Raw genomic sequence first — 20433 nt, forward strand, 5'->3', positions numbered from 1 at the left:
CATGATGTTTAGCTCACAGACAGATGTTGCTTCAACCTCATAATCATGATTAGTGTAAGTCCCTATAAATACAGCCATGAAACCAATGTGCATTTTAACCAACTGTATGGCCATTTAGACATTAACTTGTTAACTTGCTGCTTGTCATTACGTGAAGAAATCTAAGTGCAGATGGAGTCCAAAATACAGTACGGGCTAGATCAATGTTAAGATCAGAAAAAATAAAATAGAAAAAAAACAAGGAGGTGTTAAATTCAATAAACAATATCAAACTTAATACCGACATGAATGTGAACACCTATGTGTACCAGAGGGCAAATTGGTATGTCATATAGCAGCACTCAGGAGAGCCTATATGAATAAAGAATGGTGTGAGTATGACAACCTCCCTCTCAAAGTTTACGTTTCCTGATGGGAGGAATGTCAGGTCATATTTCACGTGTATTTTCTTTTATGCCCTTATCTTGAATATACTGTGCAGCTTTGGCAATTCTGAAAGAAAAATCACTGCAGAGGAATGTTAATATCAACCAAGCAGGTGAGAAATTGTCTCTAAATATTTATAGTGGACATAAACAGCAGAATAAAGTTTGTTGAAAGTAGAAACACACAGGTAAAGTTACATTACATGTAGCTGTGTTTGTCAGGCTTCCCTAAATGATAGAAATGATAGAAAACCCTGGCCTTCTGAGTTCGGACTTATTATTGAGTAGGCTCACATTGCCGTAAAGACCCTTAGAGCCCCATTGAAAAAACTGGATGTTCAACAGAAAAAGCTACACAATACTCAGCCTATTGAATACACCTCAGTTTCACATTATTTCAAGTGAATAACATTTTTCCTGTCAATCCTATACAAGAAAGCAAGTCAGGCTTTTAAATGCTCACTCCTTTGCATAACAGGGGTGTTGTGGAAGTGCTTTACAAATATCTGAATTGAAAGACTATAAACATACAGCTGTGTTTGTTTAATCAGCATAAAAATGCCACACATTCGCAATTTTCGTTTCCCATGGGTTTGGAGTAAGAAACGTTACGAAATCACATCCAATCCCCTGCTGTTAGCTTAAAAACTGGGAAAGGTTTTTACTTCTACAGCTTTCAAATTCAGTTATTGAAATGCTGCCATTTTGCTTTGTGTTTAGCGTGTTTAACCAACTCCCAATTTAACAAAAATGCTTTTATTACGTTATGAAAAAAAAATTATAAGCATGGCGGCCAAAAGGCAGCTATGGGTGTTCTTTTTTTCTTCACATAAAGTTTTATTATGAAAACCACAAGAAAAAAAAACAAGCGTACATTTAGAAATGTTCATCGGCTGGCACGGCCCGAAAAGTGCACGCCAGATGGAGGACAAACAGCACGATGTTCATGAATAAACGGCGTGAGCCGCGGCGGGAAGAATGCCCCGGCCGCGCAGCAGGCCGAGCGGCCCGCCGATAGCTGCAGGCTGAGGCGGGGTGAGGCAGGTGCCAGGGACCGAGGATATTTGCCTAAGGGAGCGAGTATATTTTCACAGCACTTGCGAGCTCTGTGTACCTACATTCTTCAGGAGAGACGTGTGACAGGGTCTGTCCCCTCACCAGCCGGCAAGCGGAGCCGTCCCCCGCGCAGACGCCGCAGTTGTCCTCCTTGGCGTTGCTCCCGAGCTGTCGATCACATCCCACCTCCTGCCAACAGCAACAGGACGATCAGGGGGAGGGCACCGCGCACAGTACACAAGCACCGAATTTCAGGACATTTTGGTTTATTTTCTCACCCCCTCTGTCCTTTTTATTTTACCTTTTTCATGATTTTCCTATACATGTGTGTGTGTGTATTTTTTTTCTATGCAGCTACATTCTGTCAATTGAGGCCAGCTCCCTCATTTCCAGCTTCATCCATCAAAGGCCGTGCCAAAGCAAGCTCTTTTCCGGCACACCTTACCCAGTCTCACGCCAATGCCCCTTTCCTGCCAAGACCTACTTCTGCAGCACAAATGAACGCTCCATTTTGAGGGAGATTAACATTTGGATCTGATTACCTTCCCTCTTTGGTACCTGTGTAACATCTCTATGGAGAGAAACCCAGACACACTCCGGAGGAGCTTTCAAAGATGGGTAAGGGAGAGCGGTTTGAAACTCTTTCTTAAAGGTGACAAAATTATTCCATTCCTTATGCCACTGTGAGTAAAAAAAAGCCCGAAAAGGGCAGTGTTGGCTTCTGCCCGGGTAATGACTGTTTCTAGCCAGTCATGCAAATTGTCTGTCCTTTATCCTGAGGCATCTCCAGGGAGCTCAAAAGAGGAGTCTAACAGCGCTGCTCTCACAACACAAAGCTGTGGGCAGCAGTGTAGATTAGGATGGAGAAACAGTCATGGAGCCGGGTTTGTAATGCAAAGGTTGCAGGTTGCTATTTCCAGTTGGGGTCAGGGGGGTTGCTGTCAAACCCTTGAGTAAAGTAACTAACCTGAATTATATTATCAGGTTAGGTTAGTACATATCCAGCTGTGTAAGTGGATGTGTAAAATGTGAGCTTTGTACGAGTAAGATGCACAGGATAAAGTGATTTGAATCTGTGGCTAAGCTCATTTCAAACACAAGGCTTTCTTCCCCTTAAGAAGAAACAATCTCTATAAAGACTGCAAATGTACGTTGTTTGCACATTTGGTTTCAGAGGGGCATATCTGTGCCCCAAGCTTACCAAGTTGTGATTGTATATACATATGTATATATATATATATATATATATATATATATATATATATATATATATATATATACATATATATATATAGTGGTTTTCAATACAAAGTACATTCACATTTTTTCAAAAACCTGTATTGACTATTGACGTAAGTGAGTAACACACCACATCAGTAACAAAGATGATTTTTTAGTTTTTGGTACCTCCAGTCAAACGCTCGACTTTGTCAACATATTTAAAATAAAAGAATAATAGTTTATTTTCTCACTGAGAAGTAAAGAAAAATAAAGTCATAATACAAGGACAAAGACATTCTCTCTCTCCTTGAGCTGCTCTTCATTAGCCCATTTAAAAGGTAATGAAGTGGAAATGTGCAAATCCTCCACATAAATCAGTCAGAACAGAGTTAAAGAGGAAAAGCAAAGCAGAAACTTGAGTGGATTAATCATCACAGTAACCATTTATTGAGCGTTTTGAATGTGTACCACAGTCTCTCATTTCTTTGGCCTGTCAGTGCAAAATGCAATTAACATAATTTCTACAAAAAAATCTATCTTTTGGCTCATAAACAGATTATTTTGCTATGGTAAAGCAGACGTGTTCAATGTCTGATAATCAAAGGATGACAATAGATGATTAATTGGCTTTCCCTATGAGGCTACGAGCATTTTTTTTTTTCAATTTACACAGAGAAAGCAGTAAATGCCATCTGACAGAATTGAGATGCAGCCTTATGGTTTGATGATAGCAGAGGAAGAGACTCCATGTCTGATGGTCTACAGAGCCAGAAAAATGAAAGACCTTACTTCATTCCTTAAAAGGAGTTTCCGCCCTCATTGCAGCGATATTTTAAAGCTTTTGTCTTTCTTACTAACCATCATATTATTTATTGTTTGTTATGATCAGATAATATAAATCTGTTTAATTAATCAATTTGCCTACCAGTATTTGACATATTTTATTATTTTGATATTATATTAATATTATTTGACATATATTATTAGAGAATTTGATTCGATACATTTTAAATGCTGCATTACTTTCTTATTACTTGGTAAAACTTTTGCATTCTTTTTAGTTTAGTTTGGGCTCTGTAAAACATGGATCACATATTTTAGCAAGATTATCAGACTCTAAAAAAGAAATTAAATCACCAAAATGTAATTAGCGGCTCCGATCAGAGATTTGTAACAGTACCAAAAGTACCTTTGAACTAAACTCAGAAAAAAAAACTATTTTAATGCAGACTTTAATTACCCTGTGCTCTGTTCAGTTTCAAATGTCAGTCATCTGAAAGCGGTCGCTTGTACTCGTGTTATTGAGCAAAATGTATGGCAGCTCTGTGAGAGAACCTGGACTTCATCAGAAATCATTGTGTGCAGTCTTGCTGTGTGCTTATGCGGCGTTTCTACTTAATTATTGAGACTTCACCCCGTCTTCTCCCCTGCAAAACCCTGAACCCCCTTACCCCTCCATACGCATTACAGCATGTGATCAGACAACTGAAGAGGTTAAGAGGGGAAGCTTACTTTACTCCTGTGCCAGTCCGCGCTCCTCGATGAACCAAATCAATGCTTCCTTTACAGATAAGGCTGTGCTACAGATTCAACCTGTTTCCAAATTTAGCTGCAAAAAGAAAACTCCCTTTCCAGAACACAAAGAGGGGGCTTCCGTGTTTGGGGCCCCCCACCCCGTGATCAAATCAAGGGCCTTTTCTTTTTTTAATCAACATGTACAATATAATCAGATTCACAGGAAAGGGAAGCAAAACACCACGTTGCTAAACAATTAAAAGCCGACGTGGCTGTAACGCGGCGACAATGTGCATCAGTCAGGCAGACTCGGGGTGATTAAAATAATCTCGTGAAATGAACCCAGGAGAGGCAGCAGAACTCGACAATGCAAGGAATCAAACATCTCTCGACCCTTTCCAGAACTGTGGCCCACAATCAGTCCATCTGTCGTGTTTTTTTTTTTTCTTTTTTTGCGTTCCTCAAGAATTTGCCTCAAACAAGGGGAATGCTGCCAAGCTTCACAGACTTCTGAAATGCAATTTCTGCTTTTCACACTGTGGGAAAGCCGTTCCGTGAAGACAAACAACAATGCACTGACCAGTAGCTCCAGTAAACGGAGGCACAGAAATAGTGCGGCATCATTTAAGACCATTTTCGCATGCTGTGGGGCAGCACCATGAAAACTGTGCGATTTGTGGCACACGAAAAGTTTTACGATTGTAGCACCTTGAACTGCAGAGTGGTCCTGTCATCAATATAAATAGTTTCTTCGGGAAGGCAGATCAACAATCTAAGGAAATCTTGTAATTTCCTTCAAATCATCCTTACAATTTCAACATAATGAGCAAGACATTGTGGTTTTGTGGTCAAACAATAAATGGAGCAGTTGTATAACTAAGACAGCTGAACAAAATTCCATGGAAAAAGGCCATTTATGCTCATTGAAAGGATACAAATGACACAATGGAACCTGATTAGTCCAACAATTCATGTCTGGCACAATCAGAGTCAACCGCTTGCCCAACACTCAAAAACAAAAGGGGGTGTGCATACGATAATTGTGGTCATGCAAAATATTTCATCAAGTAATGATGGGAGCGTTTTGGGAGGCTTTGATTGTTTAAATCAATGAGGTGGCCATTTATCCCACACACAGCAGAGTCACGGTCAAGTGAAAATAGGATCAAGCACTGCTCCAGGAATCTGACCTCTCTGCCTGTCTGCTGGTATGTATCCCTCTTTAGCACTGCTGGCCCAGCTCTCCACATATATGTGGGTCTCACTCCTATAAATAACTCCCCCCTGTGAGAGCTTAGCAGACTCTCTCAGATGGACTCCCTGTCGTCCACACTAATCCGGACGTCATAAGCAAGCAGCAAACCAGTTTAACTTAACTGTAAAGCACTGTCACTGGCATTGGCACCACTAGTGATTACAGAGAGGCTTATGGGACAACTAGGAGAACCAGCAAAAGGGACAAACACTCTTCCTCTGTAGTTCCCACACAAATACATTCTGAAGAAGGGGCTCTATTAAATCTAGCTGCAAATGTAATTTGTCCTAAAATTTGTGTAACAAGTTCAAGTGCAAAAATCTTTCTTTTTTTATTTTCAGTGACCTTTAAAACTGCACAAGAAACAAAACTGTTAAACTTGCTTTGCGTCATCACTAAAGGGTAAGGACAAAACTCAATGGGCCCCAAGTCTGAAAAGCAAGCCTATTAGTAGGTGAAACTCGCTTGAGGAGTTTTTCCACGTTCCATGTTGTTATTTCATTAGGGCTCATGGTTTTTACGGTGCCATTCCCACTCTGAGACTCCACCGCTAACCACATGAAGAGCTGTGACAACCGCCGTGGGGTCCCTGTGCCATTAAGGAGTTCAACAGTGTGCTTCAGTTGTAATGAAGATTAATTGTGTGACATAAGTTAATGCTTTGGGGACTCGGGACCTGCGTCTTATGTTTGGCTTCCCTACATGAAAGATCAACAGCCTTCTGCACTCTACAAAACAAGACCAACACTTCCGGACTGTAAGCTCTAAACGGCCTCTTGCTGTGGCACGCATGGGCCCTGATGGCCATGCAGTGCTCACACTTACTCTTTTGCTTAGCGGATGACCTCATTCTCAACAATCTACAGACTGTTGCTTATACTTCGCACATTGTCCTTGTACAGCTGCCTATATTTCTGAAACAACTCAGGCTAATCACCTGGCTCAAACTATCACGATCAACAGGACCCTGAACAGTGATTTGAAATTGCAGCCTGCTGGTCACAAGGTCAATAACACAATCACAGACTCCATCACAGCTGACTTCTTATAATGGCATGTCAAATAATCGCATCTGTTTTATTGCATGGTGTACAGTGGTCCCATTTTAATCCCATGACCTTGCTTACTTTAATGGTGTACATACTCCAGTTAAGTGCACAGCCTCTGAATAGTCATGAGCAAACACAGCTGAGTGTATTCTCAATGCAGTTACATGTTTTGTGTGGGAGTGGTGCAACCTTAAGCCAAGGATCCTTACTGACAGCACCATACCTCCCAACACAATGGCATCCTTGTAAAAGAAAGTGGGATTTTAGCATTCTGTATTACCTGACAGATCCCACTGATGCACATGTCGAAGGAGTCCGTCTTGCAGCGAGTGCCGTCCAGCACTTTGGGTGCCAGCTCCACCACCAGGCTCTTGCCCCGCGCCTGGCATTTGAGGGCACAGGGGGCAGTGGGGTCGTTGGTGACTGGGATCCACTCGTACGTGTTCCCCTGGTACTTGACATCATTATGAGCAGAGCACTGCTGGGCCCTGAAGTCCCCTGCTTCAGCTGGACAATCCTGCAAAGACGACCACGCAGTTCAGAGGCGAGAAGAGCAAAGACATACCATCCAAAAGAGGATACCTTCTGGAGATTCCGCAAAACGGGACAATCCACAAATACTGCAGTATACCGCGGTAAATTCTTCTGTGCATAGAGCATTTGTTCCCAGTACAAAATAACCACATTCTCAGCATTAACTCAATGTAATGCAATGTAATAATTCAAAAAACAAGCGATTAATCTGTAATAATTAGGTAATAATGCTATAAACACATGTAATATATAATATAACTGTGAGAGTGTGGGTTGGCACTCTGTAGCTAGGGAACAGAAAGTGAAGCCTGGAACAGGGAGTTCTGCCTGGCGCGAACATTCAAACCCGCGAACGGCAAGGGTCTAATGTACTGTGACTTTCTGGAGAGGAGGATGGCAAATGTGATTTACGGGATTATAAGTAAAAAAGGGGATGTTTCCATCCACAGTGATCTCAGCGAACATAAGGTAATGGAACAAAAAAAAACAGTGTCATCCTTCAGGATAAAGCCTCAGAGGAACAGAGAAAAAAGCGCTCAGCGCACCCCTGAACTCCGACAGGCTCCTTATGTGATGTTTTTTTTTTTTTTTTCTCTAAAGACACAGGTCCACACAAGAAATCCAGGTCATTTACTTAGGTCACCTGCCAGAGTGGGGACTGGATGTGTATTCTAAATTGCAACCATCAATCCTGCAGAGTTCCGAACGTGGCGTCCAGATCCCTCTGTCAGCATGCGGCGCGCGGACACCAGGACTTTGTGCGCTGAATGATGGGGTTTCTCGGCAACACATCTGCTCCATTTGTTCCTGGCGGACGACGCGAGCGCCCTGCCTCCTGCTTGCTCTCCGTGGGTCGGCTTTGAGTCTTTTCCTCCGAATTAGCCGGGCCAGGATCGGCATCAAACGCCAGCTCTTCCACACGAAGGAGGAGAGGTCCCGTCCTTGATTGAGGTGGTTTTTGCAGCCTAAGGTGACGGCCAAGCTGCGCGCTCCCGTCTTCTCGTCTTCGAAGAAAAACAAAAGCCGTGTGGCGGAAATCGGATGAAGGCACATGCAGACTCCATCAGTGGCAATTAGGAACCCAGACATTCACCTTATTATGCCTGAGCTGCTTTGCCTTTAGTTCATCTTCTTGTCTGAGGTGTTATAAATATTATGCTGGGACCACTTCCCGCTGGCCTCCGTTTAAATCATTGCTAGTCTACAATAAATCCAGTTGAAACCACTTCAAAAGTACAATAATACTCGTTGCTTTGATTAAAATGGCATGAGGATAAGTCCAGCCCTCCTTTCCCCATAAAATAAAGTTGATGGATATTGAATATAGTCCATGTTACAATATTTGTCTTCTCCGTCCTCCTGATGAGGAATAAAGCTAAGACGTGGATGTAGCATATGGTAAATTGCAGCTCTACAATGGACAGTCTGGAGCATTCCTGACTGACCACGTACGGACGGATCTTGAGCCGAATGCCGTTATGTAGATGTTCCAGCTGTGGGAGAGCCGCACTCTCCATGTGAAACCTTGAAGGTCTGGATGTTCCCTGCGTGCTGCGGATATGACTCGCTGGACGTCTGCACAGCAATACGCCGGTAATTGATTCTGTCAAAACAACTCTTTCACTTCAGCTATGTCCAAAAAAAAAGCTGTGGCAAGAACCACTGCGCTTGTGCATTACTTATAACAATTTGTTGTAAGCCTCATTGCGATCTCAGCCAAATCACAGATCATCATCATCATCATCACCTTGAAAGACCCGCAAAAACATTTGAACAATTCTAGGCATTTTTCAAGAACTTAAAAAATTAGTTCACTTACCCTGTTACTGCATGTTCTGTATCGAATGTTTCTTCCTTCACAGTTGCTGTAAAAGAGGAAGCACAAACACAGAAGAGTCAACCCATATTGAATTAGTCAATTAAGAAAGCAGTACTGAACGATTATTCTTAGCCTAATGTAATGTGCTCCTGAGTCCTTTTATTCGTTATGAGAAAAAGATGTCAGTCAGCCCTGGTGGGGTTGGCAGATCCCTACCTACATGTACAGGACATATCAGAAACTAGGAGAGTGGAACCTAGAAAAACATATCTGACAGTCACTGTTACATAGTAAAACTGGGTAAACTGTATAGAATATAAACTATGAACTGGTAGACTCATTCATGAACAACTCATGTAGTTAACATGTCTATAACGGACAGGGGTGAACATTGAAGGAGAAATGTAAATGCAGAAGTTATAAAATACTGAAAAATCTATAACATATCTCTATGACCTTGACTTCCAATGTTTTAACATGTCGATTAACAGAGCTATGGAAACTAGTCTGGGAAAACACTGGTCTACATATAATCTTGACAGTATGTGCACAGACGACTGACTTGATGACTGAAAATATTACAAAAAAAAACATCAGGAGCCTTTATGACCTTGACCTTTGGCAATGTGACCTAGAAGTTTCCTAAACCCAACGCATAATTGGTTGAATTAGAGACCAGAAACCGCCTTTTGTGACAGAAACACAGACTGAGGAATGGCAAAACAGGACAGAAGGACAACCTTCAGACACGGCACCTCTTTAGACTTTGTTGGCAGGGCATAAACACAGTCTGCTCTTTATACCTCTCTCTGCTGGAGAACGTGGCTGGAGTGAAATGAACGCTGACAGTCATTTCTTCTTGAATTAAGCACAGCTCCGTTTCACCTGCCAAACCTGCACTAAGCCTCATCTGCCTGGTCCTCAGAATAATCGGTCCAGGCACCTACTCACCTCCCTCCCCACTGAGCTTAAACTAGACAAAGACAAAAGAAATCATCGGTTCGCATGAATTGTCTTTAATCAGCTCTGACTGGTCACAAATTGACCAAAACGTCTTCATTCTATTGCTAAAACCACATATCGTGGTAAAGATGGAAAGGGTATGCTTCGCCATGTTGAAATAAAACATGTTTAACATGATTAACAGTTGTGGGCCTACACTGAAAACAACAGTGAACACACATGCACGTTCACACACACCATATGTATTCCCCTATCGAAAAAAATAGAACATTTATCTTAAACAGTAGCAGGTCATTCAATCTCGCCGCAGTCAGACTGGGGAGCTGGAGGCTATGCTAATCTCATTCAGCCGGCTCCAAGCAAAACCGAGAACTGAGACAAAACAGGAATGCCTTGTTATTAATGAAGCAATTAATAGCCCTCCCCATGGAAATCTGTAAATTATTCACCCTCACAAAGAACAACCACCGCTTGGCTCCACGAAACCCACGGTTACCGGGTCACAGAAATGTCTGGTGGATTGACATCACTGTTTAATTTCAAACACCAGTCGGTGTTTCTTTTCAACGTGCACCAAGAACTACTTTGAAAACACCAAAAAGATGTTTTGAAGACAAAGCATTGATTAAGACCCTTGCTTGAGAGCAACACTTATCTGTCAAAAAACAGCTGTGCGATCGGCGATATGCTTTTGGTTAAGTGAAAATGTGGTTCTCTTCCTGGAGAGAAGCTTGCGGGGCGAACGACGGCTTTATTCACTTGATGTTGATGTTGTAGGAAGAAGCAAAGCTCGCAGGAGCCAAGGGGGCTTAGGTCTAAAAGCAGAGGAGGCGAGGCTGTGGGCACCGCGCATCACGTTCCAAGAACAACTCAGGAGGGGAGACGCATTCCAAATTCTATCTCCTGTTGTGACTAGAAATCTTGTGTTAGGCGAAATGCCGCAGAAATTCGATTTGGACCGATTCTAACAGCCTTGCCCCTGTCTTTCTTCTCTCTGAAGTCCTTCAACTTTTGCAGATGGCTCCGTTTGAGGCTAAACCCAGACACCTGCTGCCTTCTGCCCCACTACACTTGAACAGGTGCAGCGGCATGTGAATAAGCCATGTTGTTCTTATGACACAGTGGATCTGCCCCCGCCGGATGGAACTGGCCCCTATCAGCTGAGCACAATCAACTGCCAACTTCATCTGACCCTGCCTTCCTTTGTAGACGCTCACTCGGAGGCGGGGTACGCGATTGATTGGCACACATTCCCGACATAGTCATTGGTCCAGAGGGATAATAACCCTGGATAAATGGATGAGAACACCGTGTACTAAGCAAACAGAACTGTACTCGTGAGTCAGTCTTTTAAATGATGTGGATCAGACAAAACATCATAAAGCAAAAATTCATATCTCAAACCTGATTTTATTGATTTGAGTTAATATATGAAGAAATCAATCACCATAACTGAGGGATGAATGATTAGCAAATCTATACGTCCAGAGATAAGAATGAAAAATCATTAAAAACATAACAAGCAACAATCTCTCTTATGTGCTCATAATGATTCAAAATTGGAATTTCCCCAAATTATTTCAACCTCCCCGTATCCCTCCAAAGTGGATAATGAAGGCAAATTTCAAGCCGCGCTCACCTGCATCTTGTAAAGCAAATCTGACTCCATAGGGAGAACGTCCTCACACACAGGAAATATTTATAATTTCAACCATGTTTCCAGTGAGAGAAAGAAACATAATAAATAATTCCCCCCTCCTTCCCCCCAGGCAACTACATGATAACATTTATTATCTTTTTATTACCTAAAATGTCTACATATAGAAATGCTCAAAACACTGAATTATTTTACCAATCAAACTGAAATGTTTTGAGACTGCAGGCCTGCTTTCAATTATGCTGAACGTCAATTTGCCAGAACATTCCACCTTTAACGGCAGTAAAAATAGTTTTGTTTCCTGTGGTTCATAAAGTCTTATCATGGTGCAGACCTTTCAGTAATGATTACACTAATTTATTTCTGTTTAGTGGATGCATGCATTTTATATGTGTTTTATATTTGTGCAATAAAAGACTCACTTATGGCTTGGCAGCACTTTTCAGCATCTACAACACTAGAGGTGATGTATAGGTCAACAGAAAACAATTCTAAATATACGCTAGGAAAACGCTCATTACAGCAGAATGAAGTCCGTAATTGTTTGGAAAGCAAATATATTGGATATAAACATTTAAGCAATGCTAACACAGAAACTGTCTGCGCTTGCCATAAAATGTCATCTGTTGCACAATAACCGAAGATAAGTGTTTCCCATATGTGCTATTTGGCCCTTTTATAGGTAAGACACTACATTTATTGTATTACTGTATTTTGCATATTGTGTTACTACTGTAATCACTACACATACTTGTTACAAAATGGATAATGTTATTCCCGTGTTTTCACATCAGGACAAAAATGCAATTAACAGCAAACTGTTATGGATTACTTGTTTAGATGATTAGATGTTAATGTTTATCTCAAGTGCACATATTTATAAGTGCACTTATTTATATACTAGTACATGTTTTGGACATTAGTTACTGAATTTCAAGAGGCGATCTGGCAATTTATGCACTGCCAAAGAGATGTTTATCAACACCTAAAAATATGATCCCTTTAGCTCCACAAAAGAGAGCTCACAGAGAGAAGGGTTCGCGTTTTCCATAAAGAGTAGCACTAGCTGGAAATTCTCAGTCGTTTACCCTTTTGTGTGCCATTTGAGAAAAATGTTTTTCCACAGTTAATGCACAGGAGTCTCCACTGATGGGAAAGAAGTGGAACAGCATACATTTATTCACCAAGAGGATCAGCATGAGTGGCTTTCACTTAATGCCATTTTAAGTGATGTGGGTAAAACCCGAAGGTGGAAAAGCAAACGCTACCAGGAACAGAACAGATGGGGACGCTGGACTGAGGGACACAGAGTTCACGACAGCAGAAATATCAGTTCAAACATATGTGTCACAGCTGCACCAGCCTCCATGCTAAAGAGTAACTGGATATTGAACAAACATTACATATTAGACTAGCAGTGTGGAAACACAATGGCTGACTTTGAGGGGTTGTGTGTGTGTGTGTGTGTGTGTGTACATGAAATGGTTAAGCACAGCCGGAAATGCAGCCAATCAATGATGGATTAACAGACGAATAGGTGGCCGTACTGACCCTCCATTCAGACACCTGCGCAGGGAGTAGGACGCCCCGCCCCCGCAGGTGCGAGAGCAGTCACTCCAGGTTCCCCAGGCGTCCCAGCCGTTGTCCCTCTCCTCATCGGAGCGTGTGGTCCTGGAAGCCTGAGGGGGAGACAGAGAGCACGTGAAGAGGACTGAAGCACATGTACATACACACACACACACATATACTTACACACATATGCATACGTGCGCACACATACACATGAATGCACAGACACATGGGGGACTTATTTTTCAACTCTTGCTCATACGATATCCTACTTCCTTTCTCTATGTATAACTACATGTGATATATGTCAGGCTGGTGATGTGAAGGTACAGCTCTGCAGTTAAATATGCTTTTCCATGATTTAGTTCTTTATCCCATAAGCATGGGCTCACATAAAATTCCACAGTAGCAGTAAAAATGTTGTTCAGATAGTTTGCATTGATTATATCAAAAGGTTAATTTTCAGAACAGTTAAAGGCTTATCAAACCACCTACACTCTTCTTAGTATCAAAGAAAATATTTTAGAAAATAAACTTGAGACTGGAGAATCAAATTCAGATGTATTTTTAAAGAGAAATATGAGTGTAAACACAAACACCTAGCGTGTGAAAAATGAATATGATTTTAGGATACAGAATATGCAACATTTTAGCATTTATGCCAGTTAAGAACCAGTTCACAATTCTTCAAGTTCCACAGCAGTTGAGAGCGATCGCTGATAAAACTTTAGGTCCAGTACCTGATTTTGAAGGAAGCTTATCACTTTCAAGTCAAATATTAAAAGGGAGGGAATCTGGTGACGAGGATACAGCATATATGAAATCGTAGCACAGCTCACTGGAACAGCAGGCTCCGCTCTCAGCACTGTTTCAGCGAGGCTGGAGTAAGGATGTAAGGATTGAGGCCTTTTCTTTATTCAGTTTCACTTTCAGCTCTCACCTTTGTTATTACATCATCCGCAGGGAGGGTGAATTGGCTCCTATAGGAAATGTTAAATACTTTCAAGAGTCTACGGTGACCATTTTAAAGGAAGAGGAGGCACGGCTCACACAAATATGAATGACCACTGATATTTGAATATCAAAAAGTAATGTTTGGTCAGTGAGGTCTAGTTCATGAATGGTTTAAAATAATTCCGGTAGACCGTTCACGGGGTAAAGTGTATATTGGCAGAACTGCGCTCTATTAAAGGATAAGGTTTTCTCACAAGGCTGGGGTGCAGCTCTGCCATACTGTGAACGCTTTCAAATTTCGATTGCAAGATGGATTTCATTATTCAGCAGGATGTGCTTCCTTTGGTCAAAGGGAAATATGCTCATGTAAAAATAGCAAAGGTAACATCTCACATAATTATCTTGGAAATAAGGGACCGGGAAGACAAAATATATTTAATGCACATTAAAGAAAATATAGGCACGGGTACGTCAGGCAAGATTATATGACAAGATGAAGTGTCGGATAAGCGTTTTATGGGCAGCAAATTTGATTAGCGAAGCTGAAAAAACTATTTAAATAGCTGAAATGTTGCTTCTGAAGTGAAAATGGAATAAGCTTTCGGGTTTTGCCGTGCAAGGGCGTCCGGACTGGAGTGTAGGGGGTGCTAGGAGTCATGTCTCACGCTCATCTTGATCTGGCGAAGCCGCGCGGCTGCAAACACACGGCCAGTTCTTTGGATACGATAACAAAGAGGTCCTGTATGCACTGACGCTTGGTCTAAATTCCAGCAGAGGTCAAGGCCCTGGGTCTTAAATATAGGCCTGAAAATCTCCAAAACAACATCGCTCTCCATCTGGCCAGTGTATTGCTGCAGTGCCCGGGCCGAGCAACAGCACACCGGGCCAAAGCGCAACTCACTGCAAGTCAATGAGCAAGAAGAGAGGGACCACACTGGAAAGGGCTTCCTGTCTTTATCTAATCTGGTCCTGATATAGCTTGTGGGTTTAAAAAAAAAGACAGGCGAGAACTGGGTTTTCCTGGCTCTGTCTCACGAATAATAGGAAAGTTGGCGTCTTTAGGGGCGTGATGTCAGCAACCTCTGCGATGCCAGGGGGAACATGTGATCCACTTTTTTTTAGGAAACCATGAGAAATAAAAAAGGCTTTTCGGTACCTCTTAAAGGCAGTGTGTAGCCAATCGCCTCTGGAAAGCGATTTGCTGTTTATTTTCGCGGATTAAAGAAAATTTGCACAGTAATGAGGCTAATTTGAATTGCAGAATATTTCATTGGAGATTACAGACCCCATGATCTCTCCTCTCTCCATTCAACACAATTCAACTCTTCTCTTGTTTGTTTCCATATGATGTGATCCTGACTTTAAGCACAGTCAAAGGCAGAAATTGGACTAGTTTACAAGGGTGAAATACTGTATCTCACACAGCCATTTTAGAATGCTTGCTTCCACACTGACAGACTTTGATGGAAAGTAACAAACTGGGATAAATAAATAACTTTACAGTCAACTGCTGATGGAATAGTACCACCCTTTCCATATCTGAACCAGCGGGAGCTTACATTTAATGGCAATAACATCGGTATGAGGGGAATCTATTCCAACCATTTTTGGCTGAGAGGTGAACATTCCGCTAATGTGTACACAATGCATAGCTCAGTATCAGTGCTCTGTGCCTAATACAAGCAGCTATTATTACTGCCCATAAAAACAGACTTACCCAGGCTGTACAAGGTGAGTCCTCTGAGCAGCTATACCTACTGCCGTATAATCACAGCAATTTTTTTCCCTCACAGAAATCTGGAATGATTTTGGGTGAATGGAGACGATTGCCAAATAGTGCTGTAATTCCAGTCACCGGGGATCAAGTAAAAGTCAGTTCTGCTTCTAGCTGTTCCATGAGCTGGGAACGGGAGTCTTGTTGTATCAGTTGTTTACTGGAGTGTTATTAATGCCAAAATCCAAAGATGTCCCTTGAAATTGTATGTGACATACCTACGTTTCCATGCTGGAACTTAACAGCTAATATGTAGACAGTCTTATGGGGCCTGTACAATATATCAGATCTGCTTTCAGATTCCCACATCAACAGTGATATAAACTTGGGTGTGTGTGAGTGTGTGTGAGAGACAGTTAAGGGGAGGAGAAAGTAAGAGTTTGTATGTGTGTGTGTGTGTGTGTGTGTGTGTGTGTGGGGGGGGGGGGGGGGGGGGGGGTGGTGTTTGTATGTGTGTGAGCATGTGTGTGTGTGTGTGTGTCTGTGGGGGGGAGAGGTGTTTGTGTCTGTGTGTGTGTGTGCGTGTTTTAGGTGCAGTTCCTCGCTTTGGCTGACCACCGCAGAAACCTGACACCCAGCTCTGCAGCTTTCTCGAGTCTAGTTAAAAGTCTGTTGATACCTGCCAATGAAAATATCTCCGCAGCAGCTAATTCTGCTGAAATTCGCCTGGTTTACCTCACAGTGGGTGAGGGCTGAAGGACTGACTAATGCTGTGGGTCCTCTGGCGGGCGGAGTAACTTCCAGTCTCCTTTATTACTGAGACCGACCACATCCAGGTGCTCTGACCAGAACTACACACTCCCATTGGAGGCCGTTCCTGCAGCGCCACAACCCAGATAAAAACGCAGGCCCTCTCACACGCCCCGATCATCAAGCACCACTTTCGCTCATCTGCGGGAAACACGCAGACGTGATATCAAGACTGTTCCGTCCCCGTGGTCCGTAAAAAACAGAGAATCTTCGTGCAGGAATTTCCAGCGCGGTTCATCTGTACCAGTGATTCATCGTCTTGGCCAGCTCTGCAAAGGAGCCCTTCTACATGATTACTCTCATTCTCTGTGTGATTGCAGTCGATCCCGGCACCTTTTGCCAAACTCTCTTCCACATGAGCAGTTAGCACAATATACCAACTGCAATAACGCGTGGAAAGGTGTGCAGGTCAGACCTCAGCATGATACAGACACTGGCCTTCAGCACACTGTGGTTATACAGCTTGAGCTGTAAACCGGAGGCTGTCCTCTGGCGAGTTCATCTCTCTCTCTCTCTCCCTCTCACTTCCTCTCAGAAAAGGCCTCTTTTGCTAGCTTGGTGGGACGAGGTGGGAATTAAAGAAACATGAAGTGAGACCGCGGACAGAGGCCGTCCTCTCACGCTGCGAAACCCGCTGCCGGGGCAGCGGCGCGGGGGAACAGGCGAGAGCAGCCTGGGGATGCAGGGGGGGGGGGGGGGGGGCGGCCACATCACAGGCTGCCCCGAACAGTGGGATTTTCCCCTTGCGCAGCGCGGCACAATGCCTGGCTGTTGGATAACACCACCCCGCAGGACAGCTTGGCTTCCTGCGCCCTTGTGATAGCTCCAGATTTCAGGCCGAGTGAGCTGTCGGAGCGCTGTATTTAGCAGAAACAAAACAGCAGAGTGGCTGATGAAACTAAACCCAGGGTCACTCTTTGTGAACACTGGCCATCAGACGCAGAATGGCCACGGTCCACAGGGCTGAGCCATTATCATATGGTCTGGAGAGCATGGTGAATACCTGGAATAAAGGTGCCGCCCCCCACTGGTAGTCTGAAACCCAACCATATTGCTCTGTATCACACTGAGCCACCTACCACGAGCAGCTTTCAGATGAACGTAATTACCACTAAGTGCGTGGCCCAAGGGGGGGAGCTGTTTTGTGACACTTGTGAATGAACCGTAATAGGTGAATCAAGACAGCTAAGAATACCTCGTGGCTGTTCATGTTACTCAGTGATCTGTGATTCCATGCATAGCCCTTCAGGAAATGTAGTTGCCAGTCCTTTATTCCTCTTTGTTGGGTCAATTACGGGAGAGAAGAAAAGCTGTGACAGATACGCGTCGAGTGTATACATTCTGCAAGCTAATTGTACGAGCCTGGGCTAATTGAATTGCCTCAGGATAATCGCATAAGGTACAGTGGAAGTCACTGTTGTTAAATCAAGCAACCCACACACTGTGGCCATACGAGAAATTAAAGGCTGAATGTCTAAGGTTACTCTCCTCAACAGAAATGAGTGAAATGAAGAATTTTCAAAACCTAACCCTGTGGAGTGTGGGCTGCAGTACCTAACACTATGAATAAATACAATGATAATGACACCAACCACTCAAAAGCGATCGTATGTTGGCAATTATTGCCACCAACAGCCCAGAAAAACAGATTTTTAAAATAAATCGCAGTGTAAAGATGTTTTGTGGAGCAGCATAGTTGGACGTACAACCTGTGGCTAATCAGCAAAAATGAGGGTGTAACCATGCTGGAAAAGCAGCCGTCCCCGCCCAAAAAAGAGCCCCGCGGCCCGGGAGATAAGAGTCCAACAGGCTTTCCATTGTGATCGGCCCTCCTCCGAGTCTCCCGCAGTTAACCATCCACCAGGGGCTCAGCCAGTGGAACTCTCTCATCAATCAAATCTGAGCACCAGATGTACATGTGGACGAGGAGCACCGTGTCAACCTTTCAAGAGCACAGAAAATTCACTCTCTCAGAAAGCGCACAAACACAACACTAAAAAAGCAGCTGTAATAATTACGGCCATTTTACAAAGCCTGTTTACAACACAAGGTATCGGTGACCAGTGGGAAAAGAACGATCACATGCTTGGAAACTCCTAGCAGGCTTTCAGGCAGGGAAAGATGGATTTGTGTGTTTGCAGTCGTGCCATATGGTATATTCATGCACCGTATTGTTCTGCTCTTCAAAGTAGAAACCAAATGATGCAAAACTGGTAATAAATAGAGCATTCCATGGGCAAATGTGAGGATTAGAATTGGTGCCAAACTCAGAACATGAAAATCAGTAAGTAAACATCTCAACTCATAAACATACGTTAAGACCGAATTTGGTGGAGCAATTTGCTGTGCGTATGTTTAGGAGATTTATTTACATAGAAGTCTCTTCTCTCTCTCCCCTTCCCTTCTGTTTCTGTCTCAGGTTCTTGCAACATGAAATAATTTCACTTTCTGTTTGTCCTTTATGAAAATAAATTACAATTCCAAATAGGGACACAATATTTACGAGTTCCAAACCTCACTGCCACATGTTGATCCTGCTGTTCTAAGCTGGGACATATTTACGAGTTGTAAACCCACATGGGCAAACAAATTTCCACTGCATGCTTGCTGATTTTCAGCATTGATTTCACCCCATACATACACAGGGAAGAACCTATTTCAAAAAGCCTTCAAATAAAGAAGATGATCAAAACAGGGTACGGCCATGTCCTTGCCAAGATGTCTTTACGAGCACTCAGTAAATCTTCTGTTGTTAGTGATGGCCATTTCAAGCCATTTTACAGGAATTCTTCACCAATAATGAGCCGCTTTAAAGTAACATAAACCCCTGAGAAAGGGGTTCTGATCTTTTGGACAGATAGTCAAATATTGGTTTCTGAAAACCACAAGAAAGGAATTGACAAGAAAAGAAGTTATACAACGAAGGGCTACAAACATTATCATCATTCAGAAAGGCAGACTAAATGGCAAACCAGCAGGGTTTTAACAGACTGAAGAAAACGATCTTGCACGCACGGTAAAATGGATGTCTCCTTTTTGTGCTAATGCTACAGGTTTGTTTTGTGTGTGTGTTTCGTTAAGTGGTGAATATTCAGGCAGAAAAGATCACAGGTGGCTATGTCATCTAGCACGCCCAAAAGAGCCACACGGTGCTGTATTTCCTGTCCCTTTCAGTCCCAGGCTGCTTGTTTTGAAAGGTGCCCGTCATACCTGCTCCCAGCTGCATTGCTGAGCGCAGTTGACTTCTGTCTGACAGGTGTCAGAGCCGTAGAGGCTGGGTTTATCAAAGATTGACGGGACACCCCGGCGCTGCGGGGAGACTTTGCGGGTATCCGGCCAAAATAAGCAACCCAAAATGACAGGTGTACAGACTGCACGGGCCATCGTTCTCCCTCTACAGCTTGGTACGTGACTAAAAACCAGGCAAGAGGGATTTAGACCAAAACCGTACATGAGAGAAGCAAACAGACTTAGTTTTTATAGTGGAAAAGGGATTGCATTTAAAATGTCTTATTTGCAGACTCAGAACATGAACTCTGTACATGCTTCATATATCTGAGAGACTCATAGTTTCTTATCTAAAATAGATCCCTGTGGACCTATAATGAGAGTCAATAAAGGTCTGCTGTCTCTGATACATTCTGGCTTAAAAAATTATCATTCACTGATGTCGAAGGAGCTAGTCATAGGTGGTGGCTTCCCTGTAAGAGGCTGCAAACAAACACACACACATACACATACACACAGACACACAGACACACACACACACGCCTAAGCCAAATAAGAGGCAGATTATTCACTGTTTACCTCACTTCTCACTCCGGGGCTCGCTTGGGTGGTGCTGCATGGAGAACATGTCAAGCATAAAACAAAAGTTTTGGATATTTATTCA

The 20433-nt window shown here is 42.9% G+C and overlaps 1 protein-coding gene across 1 annotated transcript in view; it reads right to left on the minus strand.

The window, feature by feature from the left end:
- The window catches only part of adamtsl3 (ADAMTS-like 3), a 119654-nt gene that overhangs the window by 46042 nt on the left and 53179 nt on the right, over window positions 1-20433 (minus strand). Inside the window, exons 4-7 of the mRNA XM_036544362.1 lie at window positions 13046-13173; window positions 8875-8920; window positions 6802-7038; window positions 1544-1670 (exon numbers count right to left, since the gene is read on the minus strand). Coding sequence (XP_036400255.1) covers window positions 1544-1670; window positions 6802-7038; window positions 8875-8920; window positions 13046-13173 — 538 coding nt within the window. The remainder of the gene's footprint in view (window positions 1-1543; window positions 1671-6801; window positions 7039-8874; window positions 8921-13045; window positions 13174-20433) is intronic.

The sequence above is a fragment of the Megalops cyprinoides genome, chromosome 13 (genome assembly GCF_013368585.1).
Source record: "Megalops cyprinoides isolate fMegCyp1 chromosome 13, fMegCyp1.pri, whole genome shotgun sequence".
Lineage (NCBI taxonomy): Eukaryota > Metazoa > Chordata > Actinopteri > Elopiformes > Megalopidae > Megalops > Megalops cyprinoides.